The sequence below is a fragment of the Phacochoerus africanus genome, chromosome 10, assembly GCF_016906955.1.
Source record: "Phacochoerus africanus isolate WHEZ1 chromosome 10, ROS_Pafr_v1, whole genome shotgun sequence".
NCBI classification, from domain to species: Eukaryota; Metazoa; Chordata; class Mammalia; order Artiodactyla; family Suidae; genus Phacochoerus; species Phacochoerus africanus.
In genome coordinates this window covers 136,863,311-136,883,900 of record NC_062553.1, presented here as the reverse complement: position 1 = coordinate 136,883,900, position 20,590 = coordinate 136,863,311, and the positions used below count along the sequence as shown (strand labels likewise).

The 20,590-nt window shown below is 43.1% G+C and overlaps 1 protein-coding gene across 1 annotated transcript in view; it reads right to left on the bottom strand.

Annotated features, from left to right (window-relative positions):
• PRKG2 (protein kinase cGMP-dependent 2) overlaps positions 1-20,590 on the bottom strand; it is a 100,615-nt gene that overhangs the window by 53,991 nt on the left and 26,034 nt on the right. The window contains 4 exon segments of the mRNA XM_047799335.1: positions 4,680-4,743; positions 8,513-8,618; positions 10,043-10,156; positions 14,499-14,665. Coding sequence (XP_047655291.1) covers positions 4,680-4,743; positions 8,513-8,618; positions 10,043-10,156; positions 14,499-14,665 — 451 coding nt within the window.

Sequence of the window (20,590 nt, the reverse complement as noted above, 5' to 3'; positions counted from 1 at the left end):
GAGGAGAGGAGCCAGGCTGGAGGGAGCAGAGGCGCCACGGGCTTGAAGGCGGCCACCCGGCTCCGCAACGATCCGGGGAAGCCAACCGAGCATCCTCCCCGCGCTGCTGCTGAGCAGGAGTCAAGCTGCTCCTCTACTGGGAAAACACTCTCTGCGTTTTTTACACCAGAGCCTGCTTCCGCCAGCTCTCTCCTCTTTCTCACACCAGCTCTGCCCCACACCTTCTCGCCATCACGCCCAGCGTGGCCACTGAGCAGCCTGGGCCTCCAAGAGGTTAGGCGACAATGCAGTCTGGGCTCTTGCTGATGGAGCTCATCTTCAGTTCTCTTTCCTACACCTCTGGCATCACAGCAGCGCCCGGTTCAGGCCGTCTGCTCTCAGCAGCTCACGTTCCCACCTCAAGCTCAGTCACCAGTCCCCCCACGGGGCAGAAGGAGGCTGGAGGGTTTTAAAGGGCCAGCAGGCTGTTCTTCACCTATTAGGAAACTCCGCTCTGCAGAGATGAGCAGCTTCAGCTCCTGACAGTCAGAGAAGTTACGAGGGAGAAGCTGGAAAGGGAGCACTGAGACAGGCTTTGTTGTTTCTCAAGGGGCAAGGTTCCTAGTGGTATTTTTCCCCAGAGGTGAGTCTTTGTCACCCAAAACCAAGGGAGGAAGATAAATAATACCTCCCAGGGTGTTGACAGTAACTTCATAGATCAGAAAAGCCCGTGGATGTAGGTCAGAACAAAAATACATACTGGTAAGTACTGGCTATGACACTAGACTGGCCAATGTTTGTCAACCGGGGAGTGCGGCCAGTCCAGCCAGGGTGGTCACCAAGACCAAAAGAGAGACGCAAACTGTGTGCTTTATTCCATTGCAAAGGGGTCCCTTAGAGGACAAGACGCCACAGAACCTACCCTGTGGAGCAATGGTTTTCAAGCATTTTTCACGCCGCCCCGCAGTAAGAAATACATTTTACATGTACACCCAAATACACACGTGTGAGCAGGCACACACACATTTGTATAAAACTGAAGCACGTTGGAACAATATTTATGCTTACGACGCTGATATTTTTTTTAAGTGTTGATTTCATGACCCACCAATGAGTTGTGCCCCACAAGTCTGAAAAAGATGTTTTAAAAGAAGAAATCTACAAATGATGAGAGTAGTTACTTAGCATATGGCAAAAAGGAAAAATGAAGGAGTCAATTTTTCCCTACAGCGGAAGAAAACTACACAAACAGCAACAGTGAAAGATGGAAAGAGTTTTTCACGTAGGGAAACGCTCATCCTGCAACAGCCAGCAAAATGCTAGAGAACCCGAGTGCCTGTAAATGGAATATATAAAATCAGAATTGAAATCCAAGGTGATGGAGGGCAAAGATTCAAGCCTAGGACGTCCTTAGCGTCTTTAGCAAGTGGCTAGAAAGCTTCACTACAAAGCAGTATTGATGATACGCAGTCATCGTGTGTGTCATCTTGCTCTCTCTCTGCTCATGTGACCACGTGCCCATGTTGACTGTTTAAAAAACTGCACAGAGTTATCTGGGTTTGTTACCTGTTATTTTTTGTTTGTCCAAGTACGAGAGACATGTTATAGCCAAAACACCTCTATCAACCATTCAGACATAACTTGGTACCTGATTTCTTATCTCCAAGGAAACAGTCTACAAAATGAAAACCAACAGAAATTCTTCCTTTTGAGGGAACCAAATGTATAGCATTCTGTAACCAAAACTCTGAGAGAGCCCATATCGATGGTGCCTGGCACCCCTTTATCTATAGCTGAGGAGACCCTGTGCCCACCAGGATTAACTGACAGCTGCGAGGGACAAAAGCAAGACAAAAAGCCCTCATTGCCAGACTTTGGACAAGCTAACTTCCTAGGACACTTGGGTACCTCACCTGTAGTAACTAAACTGGTCCATAAACTGACAAAATCCATAATTATCTCAAGTTTCTTATGGGTCTGGATATAACCATTCGAATGAGAAAAGGCTTCCGGCTTATGCAAGTTTAGCTGGAACTGTAAGAAAGGAAGTTTAGACCTGCAGAAAATGATAAAGAATGGAAAGTTCACGAAGGAAGTGAAGAGCAGACTGTGGAAAACCCTAAATATATGTATTTCATTCATAACTTGAATAAGCCTAAGAACTGCAGTTAAAATGTGGGTTTCTGGGTCCCTAGCCCCGTTTCTGATCCAGCCCGTGTGAGGTCGCACCCGGGAAGCTGCCTCTTGAGCAGGACCACGGCTGCCCTGATGAAGGGCAGGCACTTCCACACTCCTCACCCTCACCCATCTCACAACACCTCCCGTTTCCTGAAAGATGCCGCATCAGAGTCTCAGGGCAGAGGGTCACCAGGTCAAACACCAAAGCGCGGCAACAAGGAGTTAGGTGACTTTCCGATCCACCGCACTGTCCAAGGCCTGCTTCCTGGGAAAGAGAAACTTCTTCCACGCTGGTCCTCCATCCTGCGCGGCGGCCAGGGGCCCAGTCACACTGTCCTCTTCCTCAGCGTCAAGAGCGACCCTGCCTCTGGAGTCTGCATCATGCTTCCCAGTGTTCACTGGTGAACTCAGAGCACCCTGGTGAACACGGCGCTCCTGTCCCCACCCTCCTCTTCCCGTGAGAACCCGAGAAGAGGTTTAAAGGCCACGTCTGCCTCTAGGAGGGGGTGGTGCTCTGGGTGTTTTCGGCTCAAGTAAGAAACGCGGTGAGAACACTGCACATTCGGGCCATTTGACCTCGGAGTTCCACGAAGTCTTAACCGAACACATCAGATCAACTGCCTGGTGATGGGGAATCCTGACCACCCCTCCCCACGCCCTGCACAGAAATCGAAAACCACCCACACCAACTCCCAAACAGCACACCAGATTCAGCCTGCTTTTCTCAAAGATTCTGGAGCCAGTTTGTGGGACAGCTGGCCCTGCAACTCAGCGGGGGCCCCCTGTCATAGCCCCAATGCATAAGTGATTGGCTGCTGTCAGGACCCTGCTGATGGGTCATTAGTCCAAGCTCTGCTGCTAAATTATGTGCTTTTCTTAGTGCTAAATAGATCCCACTACTCCCTTGTCAATCACTTCCGAATCTGAGAATTTTCACACATTACAGAGACCTATTTGTTTGCCAGGTACAAATAAAGAGCCCTTTATAAACTGCACGGCTGTCTGCAAACACCAATATATAATAAAGCCTTTCTAGGGTGTTTTAAAAGATGAGACTTTCGAACCCGAATTGTGTGTTAATTAATACTAGGCTGGAGCCCCCATCTATACATTCTGTAGCGAGTGCCTGGGGCTGCTATAAATATGTCTAATTTACCATTTATTTTTAATGATACTAAATGTTAATATTTGCTGTCAGCATGGAATTCCCCTCTGGTGAATCTACTCTATTAGTATTACATTAAAAACAGATTTCCTCAGTTAACAGAAAAATATAGTCCTCTCCAGCTTTAAAAAAAAAAACAACTCCCAGAAATTAGGATGAATTATTAATTTGTAACATCTGTGACTGGGTTATGTTACACTGAGAACATCCCAAGAGATGCAGGGCACGGAGTCCTCTTGAAAATGACTTCATATCTGAACGCTCTGGGGACACAAGGCCAGGCACTGTGTCATCATGGCCTGTCCTTGATAAACTGCTGGATGGGTTCCATGGAGTGTAAGTGGAAACACTGCTGGTGTCGCTTACACTTAAGGATAAAATGGGCAGTGCTCCCTCCTCACCAGATAGTAGTTTACATTCTGTTTTGTGATTGACAGAGGCATGAATCTGTCAACAGTCCGTCTTGAGGAGTTTTTTGGGTTTTTTTTTGTCTCCCACTGGGAAGAGCTTTATAAAAGCCTAAGGTCTACATGTGACTCCTTTGTATGTGTTATATTCTATATACTATAAATATATCCTTATATTCCCCACCTCCTCTAAATGCCCCAAAAGCCATTTGGCTTCAATGACATGGACCCCGCCCCAAACTAGAGAGAGGCTATTTACTTCGAATGTTAATCTCCGAAGGGGTTTTCATATAATGCACATTATTGGAATCTAAGATACATGTCGGGTTATAAAAGCAACGCTCATGAAAAGACTTGACAAGTCTTGGACCAGAACCAACCATCTGCGTGGTGCCGAGTTTTTGAACATGTTCCCATTTGCCGTTTTCCCCTAGATGTTAAAATAGGTGAAGATCTCCTGAAGTGCAGGGTGTTTTTTGTTTGTCTCTTAATGTCTTTTCAGAGCCCAGAGCTTGCCGGTCTGGCGTTTTCACAGCCTGATTCGGAAGCCTGTCTCAAACGCACTCAGCCCGGCTTTCCTCTGCGACCTGGTCATGCGTCTCTGCCTCCTTCAGACTATGAAAACTCTGGAAGGGACTGCGATGCTGACTGTGGAAAATCAAATGCCTCTTGAGGGAGGCAGATGAGTTTGCTGAAATATACTAAAAAGATTATGCAACGTTACACGTGAAAACCCAATTTTCTTTCATACATTTCCAAAGAGCCCTGACCCCGTCCCAGCCCTTCATTCAGTGTGAATGGGCCTCGGGTTTTTCACAATAGACAAAGGCTCCTGGTCTCTGTGGACTGGTGATCAGCATCCTGTCCTGTTTGTTCAATGGCAGTGCACAGTAATGACACGACTAGAAGATCTTCTAATGAAATGCAGTTTTTGCTTGAAAATTTCTTACCACTTCCAAGCAGTCAATGATCTTCGTTAATTTATCTTCGGGTAAATTCTTCAGCAAGGATACACTTCAAAATGAAAAAGAAACCTATATTTAATTATCTTCCTGAATTAAAACGATGAACACACACCTCGACATAGATTCAATATCTTTGCATGCATTCTCAAAAATATCACGCACTTCAGTTTTTCCAAAGTAAACCTCTAAATCTATCACATATAAATAACTGGCTTTCAAATACACTGAAATTATATAATCACATATAATCACAGACATATACCACAGGCAAATAAATAAACATAGTACGGTAACGTGAACAGGAAAAAAATCAAGAAAAGCGTTCTTTATAGGCTCCTTTTATGGGCATGGGCCAGGAAGCTCTGCTTCCAGGGGAGGATCAGATTTTCACCGAAATCTTTGTAATTAAGTAAAGACCGAGTCCAAGGGGAATGTAGGAATTAGCATGGAAATCATCTCAGGTTCTTAGGCACGCTGTACTGTCTTCTAACGCGAATGCTGGCCAGAGGCGTGACAGGAACCTTCTTACAGATACTAACAGTACACAGAGACTGCAATAGAATACTGCTGCCTTTTACATATTAAAAATCATGTATTTCAAGTAAGGTGTTTGAAGAAAATCGGAAATTCCACTCAGTCCAGTTCACCAGTCAATGTGATTACACTGTTCTTGGAGAGAAGTCTCTCTTCTACTTGATCCATTTTCACACAGGGCTGTTGATACAATTTCTGTAAGGTAGACCCTTCTCTCGTACCATCTAAAATCCGACATCCCTAAGGAAAGAGGATGCTCCTCTATAAATAGCTGGTTGGATCTGATTTTTGGAAAAGAGAATCTAGACTGATCCTCGCACCTCTGCGCCGGGAGGCATGGAGCCGGGAGCCACGTGTAAGACTGTCTGCATCTGAGCCACCTGCAGTTGCAAAGCACTGGAACACCCCCAAAGGGAGAGCAGGTGCACGCCCTGTGGTTGAGTCAGGGAGCAGAGCTCTCCAACAGCAGAGATGACTGGACAAACAAAGTAGAGGAACCTTACAGAAATGTATTGAGTGAAAAAAAAAAAAAAACGGAGTTGCAAAAATGACACTCATTTTGTAAAGTTCCAAAATAAGTGAAATCGTGCTACAGGCAAAATAATACAGAAAACCACGGTGATGATGACTCGTCTCTCTGAGTAGAGATGACTCCGAGGAGAGGAGGGACCCCAAAGAAGGCTCGGAAGTGACACGGGGCGCACGTGCTAACTTCCTACTCGGGCGCGGCTGGCACTTGGTGGCACTCGTTGTGTTACTGTGTTTTATAACTTGCACATGCACCACGGGTCTTTTAACACCTCGCAGACTTCGTCATAAAAAAGATGCAGTGGAACAAGAAAGAGCTTACCGTGCCTTATGAAACAAAGAGAAATGTGTTTCTCTGCGACGTCTCCTCATCAATGAAAAGGTAAAAAGGCTACCAGACCTTTCGGGTAGTCAGTGACATGTACGGCAAGGGGCCACTTTTTACTCCTTTGCTTTAAGTGATTATCACGTGCCCGCGATGAACATTCTACTCTGGTCCAGACCGGGGTCTATCGTGGTAGGGAAAATTCTCTCCCATAAGCCGCTCACCTCTGGGGCTCGGGAGGAACCTGATCTGAGGCAACAGCTTCTTGTCTGTCCCCCTCCCCGAACGCAGAGACGGGCTCTATCCTGCTCACCGCTGAGTCCCTGCTGTCCACCGCCTGGCCCTCAGGGTGTGTTGAATGAGTGCGAGAACGAGTCACAAAAGGAAGGAAGGAAGGACCGGGTCCCAGCAAGTTCTCTGAGCTCTTTCCGCAAAGGCGGAACCCAGCAGACTCCGAGGGAAGGAACCGCTGTGCCCACGGCTTCAGATGGTGTCTCCTACCCGACGCGACCCACGGGCACGCGTTTCTTCACCCACAGCCACTCCTGGCCTCGGAGAAGAACGGCTCGTTCGCCTAAATGCTGACCTACGATTCTCAGGCGCTGGATTCTGAGACGACCTGTACTCAGGGGGACCCCGCAAGAGGATGACTGCAGCGCTGACGGCGTACAGGGAGTGACCTGCTTGTCCCTAGTGCCGCTCCCCGCCGGAGTCGTTAAGCGCCCGGGAGAGCAAAGCATGCCCCCGACGCGCCTTCCTTCAGCATCCACCAAGTCCCCACGACACGCCGGGCGCTGCGCAGCCGAGAGTCACGGACCTTGCAGGCCAATCATGCAAGACACAATCGCTATACTTAAAAAAGAGCTTAGAATTCATTTTTGGAGACGATAGGATATTTTACTGCTATTAGCATGCTGTCTTTCTTTACAGGATGTATTGCAGCTTCAGACACTGTCAAACCTCTGACAAAAGACACAGAAATCGTTTAAATGGGGACCTTATACTTCCCATAAAAATTGTGAATGTATAGCTGACTTTTTGGTTACATAGGTAGTTGTTTTTCTATAAGGTGATGCATCCAAGCTGTTGGGGGTTCAGAAGAGCTGACAAAATGTGTATGTTTCAAGGATCCATGCCACCATGGCCAGCGTAATAATGTTTTTGGCAAGTTAACTTGCTACAAATAATAGCAACCTGGAAGATGGTGTGGCTATGCTAATGAAAAAATATTTCTGGTAAAGCAAAGAAAGATGGTGAAATAAATTGAATTTAACGTTGTCCTTAATAAAAGCATTCATAGATTATTTTCTGCTATTCACTTTGAAATTACAGGACCTCTTTCAAACCCAATCGAGCAACCAAGTGAATATTTTAGGATTTGTTGCACACCTTTATTATACATGACTCCATCTATAAAAGGGAAAAATTAGCAAAAGAAACAAACCAGTGAACAAGGCCAACTGGGAATAAAAAAAGATTTTTCATCATCAAAAAACCTACAAACAATATATGCTGGAGAGGGTGTGGAGAAAAGTTCTGGCACTGTCAGTGGAACGTAAATTTGGTGCAACCACCATTAAAAAACTAAATATAGACCGAACATATGATCCAGCAATCCCACTCCTGGGTATGTATCCAGAGAAAATCATAATTTGAAAAGATACACGCACCCAATGTTCACTACAGTATCATTTACAATAGCCAAGACACAGAAGCAACCTTATGTCCATCCACAGAGAAACGGATAAAGAAGATGTGGTACATGTACATGGGATTACTCAGTCATGAAAGAATGAAATAATGCCATTTGCAGCATCATGGATGACCTAGAGATTATCCCACTCAGTGAAGTAAGTCAGGCAGAGAAAGACAAATACCGTCTAATACCACTTATACGTGGAATACAATAAAAAATGACACGAAAGAACTTATTTATAAAACAGAAACAAACTCACAGATTTTGGAATCAAACTTACAGTTACCAAAGGGGAACCTTGCAGGGAGGAATAAATTAGGGGAACGGGATTGGCATATATGCACCCTACGTATAACAACTGGCAAGGACGTGCAGTATAGCGCGGTGAAATCTACTGAGTATTTTGTAACAACCTATATGGGAAAAACGAGAATGACTAGGGGTTGGGCACATATGGATATTATATATGCACATACATATATAAAGCTGATTCACTTTTCTGTACACCTGAAGCTAACACATTGTACGTCAACTATACTCCAATAAAATTTAAAAAAAACACATGATTTTTTATATACAGTGGCATTTACTACAAGAGAATACTTTTGTTTCTTTGGTTTAATCATATGAGAAATGCTTGAATAGGAAAAGCTATAGGAAAATAATTACTCTGATAAAAACCATCACATCCACAATATGGCTCTACCACCTTCTGCTCTAATGTGTTTCTCTTACCTTCTGAGGAAATTTCTGTACTGTTCATCTCTAGCTTGAGCTGTTCTTCTCATTATATTCTGGAATACTTCTCGATCTAGTGCCCATGTTTTAACATTGGTAATAGCTTTAGAAAAATCAAGAAAATAATAAAATACTGTTTAGTTCTTAACCTTAAGAAGACATTCCAAATGTTAATCAATAAAATTTTCATGTACTCTCATAAAATGATATTTCTTGGAAAATGCATTAAGCATGCAAATGGAAGGAAGCAGAGATATAAAGAGGTAATTTTATAACGTCATTTTTGGCTTTGAAATGAACCATGATTTGGAAGCGAGCAGCAAAAGATTTCCTTTCTAATTTGTTTTGCTTAGGATAATATTAAAATTATTTGAAATTCTTAATTACACACTACAGCATCAGGATATATTTCAGATTTGTGCTGTTACACAATGGAAAGCCAGCCAGCCTGTAACTAATCCAGAGAATGAAGAATTCACAAGCAGATAATTGAAAGTGAACGCTCTGTGAGGGGGTGTGTGTGCGTGTGCGTGTGTGTGTGTGTGTGTGTGTGTTTTCATGACTTTTTATGTTGTTTAGACACTGCTGCCAATGAGAGCCAATATATTTTTAAAATCTCTATGGTTACGTTTATGTAAAATATATAAAATAATTTTCAAAGATATTATGCAAGACAGTTTTTGAGACAATTTATCATAGGGAAGTTATTAAAAATAAGAATGAAATCTAAAAAGGAAGAGAAGTAGCAGCTCTTAAAAAATCTATACGAAATCACAGTAGTGAGATTTTTTTTAAAGGAGTGATAAAAGCCTATAAAAGAGATCAAAATCCAAATCTCTGGTTTACTAAACTTTAGAGAGAATTAGAATTATTTTGACATTCTTGTTAGAAAGAGATCCCTGAGCCCTGACACCAGAGATTATTCAAGGTGGGGCTCTCAGAATCTGCATTTTTATCAAATACTGTAAAAATAGTGATGCATGTAACCCAGTCCCAAACCCTGAGAAACACCGATCAAGTAATTCAGAAGAAAACCCAATATTACCGTGAATAAAGTCAATACAAGCAAGAACCTTAAGGAGAGGCAATTGAACTAATCCCAAAAGTCACTCATGAAAATGCTCATTAATTCATACCTTTTGGTATTTATACATTCTATTGGTTTAATTAATTTGATTTACAATATAGTCAGAACCTCATGGAGGAATAAAAAGCCAACATTCTGAATGAACCAAAGACATATTTCTATGTAGTAAAAAAATGAAGTAGCCACTAAAGCAAATACGGAAATCAATTCTGTTTAAAGCCATATTCATATTTTATCTACAGGTATCTGATGGAAAGGGTTTTTAAACCCGAATCATTTAAACAAGAGCTTCAATATAAATCTTTTTATAAGTGTAGCATTTCTATTAATAAGGGCATTTGGGGCACCATGAGAGACAAAAAGACTCAGGATGGAATAACAACTTAGCTTATCTTTCACACTGCGTAACAAGTGAAAATACACCATGCCATTGCTGTCACCTTTCACAGAGGCTGTCCTTGTGCAGTTGTATAAAATGGCAAGTTCCCCAAACGTTGTCCACATAGGGATGGATGAGAGCAATTTCTCCCCTTGGAACACCTCCAGCCGACCCTCTATCAAGTAAAATGCAAAACAAAACAAAAATAATCAAAATCCACCTGGATTCCATAAAGTAAAAAAACCAAACACTCAGAAGGTACACAAAGCACGCAGTTATTTTGAGGTTCCCATCACTATAAAACAGTTAAGAGTTCAGACTGAAGCCCACGCTTTCTAGCTGCTTTGCCTTGAGAGTCACCCGCTCTGCCTGGGCTCCTTATCAATAACAGGGGCAGTGCTGACAGCATTTACTTCACACAATCCTAAGACGTAAATATGCTACCGTAGGTGGGGATCATAGAACAACCCAGCACACAGAGGAAGCATTAGAGTTGTTAATATTAGAATTGCTACAAAGCTCTTTCCCTGAAGCAGTGGATGGCAAGTATGTTGTTGAAAATTCATTCTATCCCATGAAAAATGTAACACATGAAGCTATTTCTCTTAAACAAAGAACATAGCAATCACTGCATGTCCTATGTCCTGAAAACACGGCACAGCTGTTCACACTGGCAGAAGGTCTAATGCGTCAGAACTGAGAGGTGGACTGGCCCTGCCTGCCTCCGACTGCAGGGCTGTATGCCCCTGCCTGGTCTGACTGTAGGGCTGCACGACCCTGCCTGCCTCCGACTGTAGGGCTGTACATCCCTGACTGCCTCCGACTGTAGGGCTGCACCACCCTGGGTAAGCTACTTCACCATATGTCTTGTTGTTGCCTAACCCCTCATTTATTGCAATGAATTAATAAATAAAGCCCATAAGAAGAGTGCTTGAGAAAAATACTGTAGGAGAATTAAAAGACAAGCCACAGACTTAGAGAAAATATTTTTGCAAAAGATACATCTGACGAAGGACCGTTTTACAAAAAATACAAGGAACACTTGAAACTCATCAATAAGAAAACAATCCAATTAAAAAACAGGCCAAAGACATTAACAGACACTCACCAGAGAAGATACACAGATGGCAAATGAGCGTATGAAAGGACCTTCCACGTCACATTTGCCAGGGAAATGCAAATTAAAACAACAGGGAGAGACGACCGCACCCCTATTCCAACGGCCGGACGCAGGGGCATCCACACCACGCGGTGGGGAGGATGCGGAGCAACGGAAGGCGCGTTCGCTGCTGGTGAGGACGCGACACGGTACAGCCAATGCTGGGTGGCTTCTTACAAAATTAGAAACACTCGAACCGGGCCATCCAGCCATTGTGCTCCTTAGTATTTACCCAACGGAGCTGAAAACTCAGGTCTGCCGAGAAACCTGCACACAGATGCTTACAGCGCCCTTATTCACAGCGGCCAAACCTGGACGTGATCAACATGTCCTTCAGTGGGTAAACGGATCAACTCTGAGACACCCAGGGAAACCTTACTCGGGGCTATGAAGAAATGAGATGAGAGGCCCTGAAAAGATATGGAGGGATGCTAAATGCATATCACTACGTGAAAGAAGCCAATCTGATGGGGCTACACGCTCTGTGGTTCCAACTACAGGACACTCTGGGAAAAGAGAAAACAACGAGAACATGGAAAGATCAGTGGCTCCCGAGGGAGGTGGGCGATGAACACTCGGAGCAAGGGGGAATTTTCTGGGCAGTGAAAATACTCTGTGTGATAGTACAATGATGGATACATGTCACTACACATTTGCCCCAACTACAGAATGGACAACCCCACGCATGGACTCTGAGTGATTATGACGTATCAACGTAGGTTCCTCCTCGGTTGAAAAAAAAAAGAAAGTAACCTGCTGGTGAATGATACTGATAAGGGGGGGGGGGGGCTATGGATGTGTGGGGTCAGAGGGTGCACGGGAAAGCTCTATTCCTCCCTGTTAATTGTAGGTAAACCTAAAACTGCTCTAAAAGCTAAGGTCATAAAGAAGAAAAAGCAGAATGCTTGTGCCAGTCTTTGTCAAGGCAAAGTTTGGAGGAGGAAAGACGGAACTTCGGGCAACTTCCTCACACTTCTTCTGCCCTGGTAGTTCCCTTCACCTTTCCCTGCGAACAAACGCGAACAAAACCGAACCTAACCAAAATCAAATGCAAAAAAGACTTATATCCATAGAGGAAGAAAATCGTGCGGCCAGCTCTCTCTCGCTTGAAGACCTAATCGCTCCTTCTCCCGGTCACCACTACGACCGCTCCATGCCCACCCGTGCACCCAACCCATCTGATTTGAATACTTCTGCTGTGCCAGGAAATGGCACAGGTGCCAGAGAGGCAGGGAAGACAGGAGAGAAAATATATTTTTTTTTCTGTTAGAACTTACATTCTAGGAAGAATGAATTCCCTTTGGGCTCTGAATCTTATAAATTAGATACGGAATTTATTCATTTCTCAGTACAACTAAATTCTATCCCCCTGAAACCACTTAATTGTCCTGTTGCGTCGGTATCATAGACTTTCTGCATTTCGAGTTTTTTGGTTTTAGTTGTTTTTTTTTGTTTTTTCCTAACTGGTTATGGCTCATGGGACTTGAGCGATACTGAATAATTACATGGAATACGAAAGTTTAAGCCAAATATGTTTTTAGTGTTGACTCTTGCTGCTGTGTTTTATAAAGGGGAGAGTTTAAATCAACAAACTAATTTGCTCAATCCGTTAAATCACCCAGTTCCATTCTTAGGTAACACTGTAATGAATTCAAACGAGACTGTCCAGTTTTCATTTCCTCGTGGGCCACAGCCGACTGCAGTAACCGCCTTGATGCTGACTTCTGTGCAAACCCTTCTCTCCCCAAGCCTTTCATCAGAGTTTCTGATAAGGAACGAGATGAGCTGACATGAGTTTCTCATCCTTTCTCAGCAGGTTTCACAAATATCGGTTGACTTGAGGACCTACCTTCTCCGCCGGAGCGTTCTAGTGTTGCTAAAGCAGAAGCGAGATGACCAAGAGACAAACTGAAAGGGGGGGGGGATGTGCTCTGGGCCACTGTCCCTAAAACTTGAAGGCTGGCTTAATTAGGACTAGAATTCACTTCTTGGGTAGAATAATTATTGGGGAATGACTTTAACTTTAAGGGCATCTACAAAGATGTATATGGCAAATAATATACCAGTAATTACGAAACTGGCATGTTTAAAGAATCAAAATATAGAAAATAATCTTTTATACACCATGAGTGGAATCATACACACATATGACTTCGGATATGCAACTTCTGCTCCGCACCTAAGGCCTCGAGGCAACAGGAGTCAGAAAAGCATCGCGTAACGTGGTTTCTTGGTTCCTGTGATTCTTTTCACCCTCCTCGCTGTACAAGGATCTGTCTCAACTTGCGTGCCCCTTACCAGAATGTAACCTCCCACAGAATCACGTCTCATTAACCGTGTGTCTCTCTCAGAACTCAACACTGGGCTTTGAACATAGTTGGCCATCAATAAAAATCATTTAAAAAAACAATCATTGCTCAGATTGCCAGGATCGATAATGCCAAAAAGAAGGCCCGAGCCAATCTCAGGGTACCACTTCCTCTGGGCAAGCCAGTTCGCTTTTTTCTCTAAAACTCAAAAAATTCAGAATGTGACAGGGCATGCAATAACCATAAGCCCCATTCAGATAAGTTCTTGCTTCTACAGCTAAAAACAAGTATTGAAACCGTCTCTAAGACTGATGCATTTGATCTACATTTGAGAAATCAGTCCCTTGCCTATCTAACCATTAGGATCTACCCAGCACAGAAGTAGGTTCAAGCCGTCATATGTGGAGGAAGCCATTTAAACGGCTCTAAACACACCCAGTTTTACTCTCAAGGTATTCCATTTCATCTGCCTGTTGGCTACATGAACTTAAATTACCTTTTGAAATCAGCAGTATATAACTAACATACTTTACAGAGCCACAAAAATAACTGTTTTCTTTTCCATTGGGCAACAATGGGAAAAGGTCAACAAAAGCAACAGTATTTTGAATATTTGGAAACACCTTTTTGTAGCTGTTGAGTGAGAAGCACTGTGACTGAAAGTACAGACTCTCAAATCAGACTGTTTCAATTTGCCTTCTACCTGCAGCACTAATGCGCTGTGTGGCCTTGGATAAGTTACTTAACCTCTCTGTGACATTCTACATTAGAAACGTTGAAGATAGTAGTGCTCGCCTAACAGAACTGGTGAAGGTGAGGCGAGATCTATTAAGTTCTCATAGGATGCCTGACATACAGAAACCCTCCTGTAAAGATGAACTATTCTCACCATGATGACTACAGCAACGAGGTTTCTCGATGAGCTCAAACTGCTTTGTTTTCCACACACAGAACAACCAATTTTCCATTTTTATAAATGCTTGCAAAAAAAACCATTAAGCAATGGGCAAATATGTTATACGATAACAGGAAGAATCTGGCACACCTACCTGCCAGCACGAAGATGTGGTTTCCTGGTTCTCCTTGCTTAATAATGTAACTGCCCTGCTGGAAGTTTCTCCCATACATGCATTCCACCATGTCCTTGATCTGCTGAGGATCCAGTCTTTTCAGAAACTGATTTTTATTAAGAGCATCTGTAATGAGCTTCTTCTCACTGGTGTAATGGAAAGGAGATGTTTGTTACCATTAGTGAAAACCATGTTTTGTTCTTTAGATTTATTTCATTTTTATTCTTGGTAGTACTACCCATGCATTTACAACTTTTCCAGAAAGGACAAATTTTTTTTTTCTTTCTAGCATCACCAACACTTGATCCCTATAACTACCACACGTTACTTGTAAATCCTCTGAAAATGTTTTTGAAAATTTTTCTGGTACTCTTTATTAAATCAGTTTTATCATCACTCTTAATTGTCATCATCACAAATGCAGCATCCTTCGAGACCCCTTGACACAATACTCATGGCCATGTGACTTCAGATGGAAGCAAATCTGATTGGCAGGCAGGTGTATCTAAGGGGTCGTAACATTCATTCACTGATGTATACACATGGGCCTGATTGCTATGGTGCTGGTTATTTCACACCTCATTTAATCCTCACCACTCTCCTATGAGATGCCTATTCCAACTTTATAGATAAGTAGACTAACAGCTGAGAAGCAACTTACTCCTCCCCAGGACTGAAATCTAAGTCTATGAGTCTAAAGTCTGCCTGGCTACTATTCCATCCATCCATTGCCTCTTCCGAGCTGGAGAACTTGGGCCCCTGGGACATAGAGGGTGATGCTGATAGTTGGGCTTTGCCTATGTTTTGACTCTCAGCATGTCTGGACTAGATAGAACCTACATTTCCAATCTCACAGCCCATTCATTCCCCAAATCAGAAGCCCCCTCGCCGACAATCCTAGAATACTCTACTTTCTTTTCAAAAAGAAGCGGCTCAAGATAATGATCTCATCTTCATCACCATGCATTGCAAGTGTTCTAACTGGCATACTTTATATGTAAATATCATAGAATCATGAGCTGGATTTTAGAAAAGTTGCCTTGCAGGTTAATCTGAACTTGGCACAATACTTATGGTCTCCCTCGAATTCAGCGTGTGTGCGCACATGTTTAAATAGGGCTGTTTTATAGTTCCCGTCGTGGCGCAGTGGTTAACGAATCCGACTAGGAACCATGAGGTTGCGGGTTCGGTCCCTGGCCTTGCTCAGTGGGTTAAGGATCCGGCGTTGCCGTGAGCTGTGGTGTAGGTTGCAGACGCGGCTCGGATCCCGCGTTGCTGTGGCTCTGGCGTAGGCCGGTGACTCCAGCTCCGATTCAACCCCTAGCCTGGGAACCTCCATATGCCGCGGGAGCGGCCCAAGAAATAGCAACAACAACAACAACAAAAAGACAAAAGACAAAAATAAATAAATAAATAAATAGGGCTGTTTTCCTGTGTTTTTCCTTCAAACTCTCTCCCATCCCTAGCTTTACTGTTTAAAAACTTGTGATCTTTTCTGTACAGAGAGTTCCCAAACACAAGGCAAAATGTTACGGAACGAGGTCCTGCTTTCAAGAGCCCATCGCGATCACTAGGCTGCAGGAAGAAAACCGACAACGTTTCACACAGAAATTCCTTCTCCCAACAAAGACTCCGTCGTCCTCGGCGCCATTCAAGCTCCGAGCACCTTGAGCAGCTCCTTCCTCCTTCATCTAATCTGTCATCCAACCTTATCAATCCTCTTCACGAGACACATCACTGTCCCTCCCATTTTAGTTTCCATTTCCAAGGATGTCACCACATCCAAGGAAAAACCCCTCAGTTCTGGGTAATTTTAACAGTGGCTTTTTTTTTTTTTTTTGGTTTTTCAGGTCCTAGGTTCTTCCCCCTACAGTCCATCCTATAGCATCCTACCAGATTCATCTGGGTAAAAAAAGGACTTTGTCCTGATTGCATTCTTCCTTCATCCAGTAAAACCAACGCTTCATTCAAACTGAGAAAAACTTCTGCGAGGCAGCCCTGTGAACAATGCTGCAAACGCTCCCGCTTTCCCGGGTCTTTCATGCTAGTGCAACATCCAGCAAGTGTTTCGCAATGCCCACATATCCCAATTTCCCAAAGTATGTTTCCAGAAACGTTGTTCCGGCGTTCCCACTGGGGCACAATGGGATCGGCTGCCTCTTGGAAGCGCTGGGACACAGGATCAATCCCTGGCCCAAAACAGCGGGTTGAGGATCCAGCATTGCTGCAACTTTGGTGTAGGTCACCACTGCGGTTTGAATTTGATCCCTGGCCCAGAAACTCCATAGGCCTCGAGGTGGCCAAAAAAAACCAAGAAGCAGCAGCAGCAATGGTTCCTTTATAAACAAAATTGTGCTGAGTTTAGACAATTTTGGAAATTCACCATGCACGCTTCAAAAGTTCAAAGAGATCTTGCAGTAAACAAATCTGTTAAATCAAACTTTCCCAAACCTCAATGTCTTCTTTCTTTCTTTCTTTGGCTTAACTTCTATGACCATTCCATGGAAGTCATGTGAAAACGCTTCTGCCCATAGAAGAAAAGCAACATCCCACAATCCGATATTCCCTATTCCCACACAGGCCTCCACTCTATGTAACTAGGACCTCCTTTCTAAAACTTTTGGTACAGAAGGAATGGTATCCTCCCTAAATCCTTTGGTACAGAAGGAATGGCATCCTCATTGCCTCCTGTGCCTCCCGCTCTTCCTTCTGGCTTTGCAAATCTTTTCTCCTTGGATTTAAACTTAGCCTCTTATCCCCTCAACCTCCACAAACATTATAAATTTACCAAGAAACCCCTTATGACCTAGTCAGCCCTGCTCAGATAGTGGCTCACACACAATCTTTTTACTCTACCCTAAACTCCTACAGTACTTGTTTTCACGCCCATTCATTCATATTTACCAAGCACTTACTTAAGACATAAATATTAATTAAGCATGGCCCACGGCCTCCAAGAGTTTCAAGATCCACTTAATGCATAAACACACTAGTATTTCTACTATTAGAAAAGGGTTGTCTCTATGAGTTTTTCCTCCAAACTAAATCATAAATTCCTGGAGGAGCGGCCCTTGTCTTGAATTTTTCTTTTATTTTTTTGTCTTTTCAGGGCCACATCTGCAGCGTATGTTAGTTCCCCAGCTAGGGGTCAAATCAGAGCTGTGGCTGCCAGCCTACACCACAGCTCGTGGCAATGCCGGATCCTTAACCCACTGAGCGAGGCCAGGGATCAAACCCGTGTCTTCATGGACACTAGTCAAATTCGTTACCGTTGAGCCACAACGGCAACTCCCCTCGTCTTAAGGTTTCTCTGCACGAAGCCACATACAGCCGTGGTCAAGACGATGGACTTTGCAACACCTCCTGTGACTGTGATGGGCTAGAGCCATTGTGAGCACAGTGCTCCCTGCTTGCACAAAACAGCCACAAAAGCTCATCGAAATGTATATTTACGAAGCTGTCTGAAAGCCCCGGAGACTTATCAACATAGCAACGGCCTGAAGAACGGTGATCAGCTGGAGAACATGAACTTGACATCCACCTTTGCTTTTCTCTTTAAGACATTTACTGATTTGTAGGCACCACGAAGCAGAGTTTTGGCAGTCTCAAAGGCTTGGGAAGACAGAAGTCAGTGTTTTCAAGACACATCACGACGAAGGAATCCCGCTTAGCACCCCAGGATTTCAGGTGGGACATCTAGAAGTAAAGACTGGCCAAAAGCAGGCAAAAAGACTGAAACCCAACTTTAAAACTATACATTCCTATTTTGGCTAAAATGATTTGCCCCTGCTCAATTGCCTGCCAAAAGCAAAAGTAAGTCTTTTCTGTAGGATGTTTACAAAACCTCAGACTCAAATTTTCTCTACAATTTTTCCAAAAGGACTAACTGGCATGATATCAAAACTTACCACACATACCAGGAGAAAAGATCAACTGAATGAAAGCAGATCCACAGTAGATAAAAAAATTATATGTATCCAACACAATCTGTGATGTAACTCTAATATATTTAGAAAATCAAGGATAAAATGAAAAATGTCATCAGAGAAAATGAATCTTTTAAAAAAATCAAACAGAGATTCCAGAATTGAAACATACAACATCTGCAGCTTAGAACTCAACAGATGGGTTTAAAATCTAAGACACAGCTGAAAAGGATTAGAAACTAAATATAAGCAGGTAGAATATATGCATATAGCAGACTGGAAAGAATCTAGGATAGAAAACAGAACAATAAAAACAACAACAAAACAAAACCCAGGAGACCCGTAAAGCATGGTTGAGAAGCGGAGCATATGTGTGGTCCGGACCCCAGAGAAAGGGGAAGAAGTGGCCCCAAACGACACACGAACGTATCATAGTCATGAGTTTTCTTAAATCAGTGAAAATGCATGAGGCTACAGAAACAACAGATTCACACATATGCATATATACAAAACCGTATTTAGTCCCATCACAGTCAAATTACAGAAAACCAAATACAAAGAGAAAAATCGATAAAGCAGCTGGAGAAAACAGCCAAATTACCTTTCAATCGCTAGCAAGAGTATGGACTTACTCTTCAAGAGAAATAATGGAAACCACAAGACAGTGGACGATCTTGAAAGTCCTTGGATTTCCTGTCGTGGCTCAGCAGAAACGAACCTGACTAGTATCCACGAGGATGTGGGTTCAACCCCTGGTCTCGCTCTGTGGGGGAAGGATCTGGCGTTGCCAAGAGCTGTGGTGTATGTAGGTTGCAGACACGGCTCAGATCAGGTGTTGCTGTGGCTGTGGTGGAGGCCGGCGGCTACAACTCTGATTTGACCCCTAGCCTGGGAACCTCCATGTGCCACGGGTGTGGCCCTAAAAAAAAAAAAAAAAGCAAAGTGCTTCAGAATTCCTATGTCAATATCTTTATCCAGTGAAAAGAGCCTTCAAAAAATGAAAGCAAGATGAATATATTTTTAAAATGTTATTCCCTTGGCAACAGACTTAATAGAGAAGGAAGGGAACTAGGAGACGTTGGAGGAAAGAAAGAACAGGAAGTGTCCCATCACCTGTGAAGTACTGGAAGCGCTCCTCCAGGTATGAGAAATGGGACTTTCAATTCCAACCTGAAGAAGAAGTCTGAGCAAATGCAATAAAATGAGGAAAAACAAAAGGAAAAAATATATACCAAAGACATAAACAAAAGAAAAGAATAAAATTGCCATTATTTCCAAAAGATATAGGTATATAAATGGAAAAGTCATAGAATGTACAGGTGAAACTACCAAAATTAATAAGTGATTTCAAAAAGCTCACTGGATTCAAGGTCACTACGCAAATTCAATCGTATTTCTGTATCAAAGTAAATGTAAGAATTTTTTAAAAATCAAAAAATCAACTATACATGATGGTGTCTAACAAAAATGTGTAAGACTGCTACACGGGAAGCACAGACTATAGAGACGAATGAAAGACCATCTAAGTAAGTGGAGGCACGCAGCACAGTCACGACTGAGACAGTGACATGTTTTTAATGATGTTGATTCTATTCAAATTGATTGGGTTCCATGAAATCCTAATAGACATTCTGAAAAAAAATTGTAAGGAAAACAGACAAACTAATTCTAAAATTCTTATAGTCATAAGAAGGCTCAAGAAGAGCCATCACAAAACCGAAGAATAATAAAAAAAAATTGGAAGATTTAAAGTAATGGAAATCAATAATTATTATTCATTTAAATAATTGAGAAACTATAGTATTGGCACAAGGATGGGCAAAAAGACCTTTGAAACCGAACATAAAATCCCAAAACCCATTTAAACATACATAGATACTTGATTTATGAGGACAGTTGTGCCGGAGAGCTACAGGGGGAAGCAGACATGGATGGAAAATAACATGCATTAAAAAGTACTCACCCTTGTTCATAATCGAGGAAATGGCAAACCAAAGCCACAATGAGACCCAGCCACACACCCATCAGAGTGACTAAAACGAGGAAGACTGGCAGTGCCAAATGCTGGGGAGGGTGGAGAGAGGCAGCACTCGCACGCCCATGGCGGGGGGATGTGTGGTCCACCACGGTGGGAAACGGTCTGGC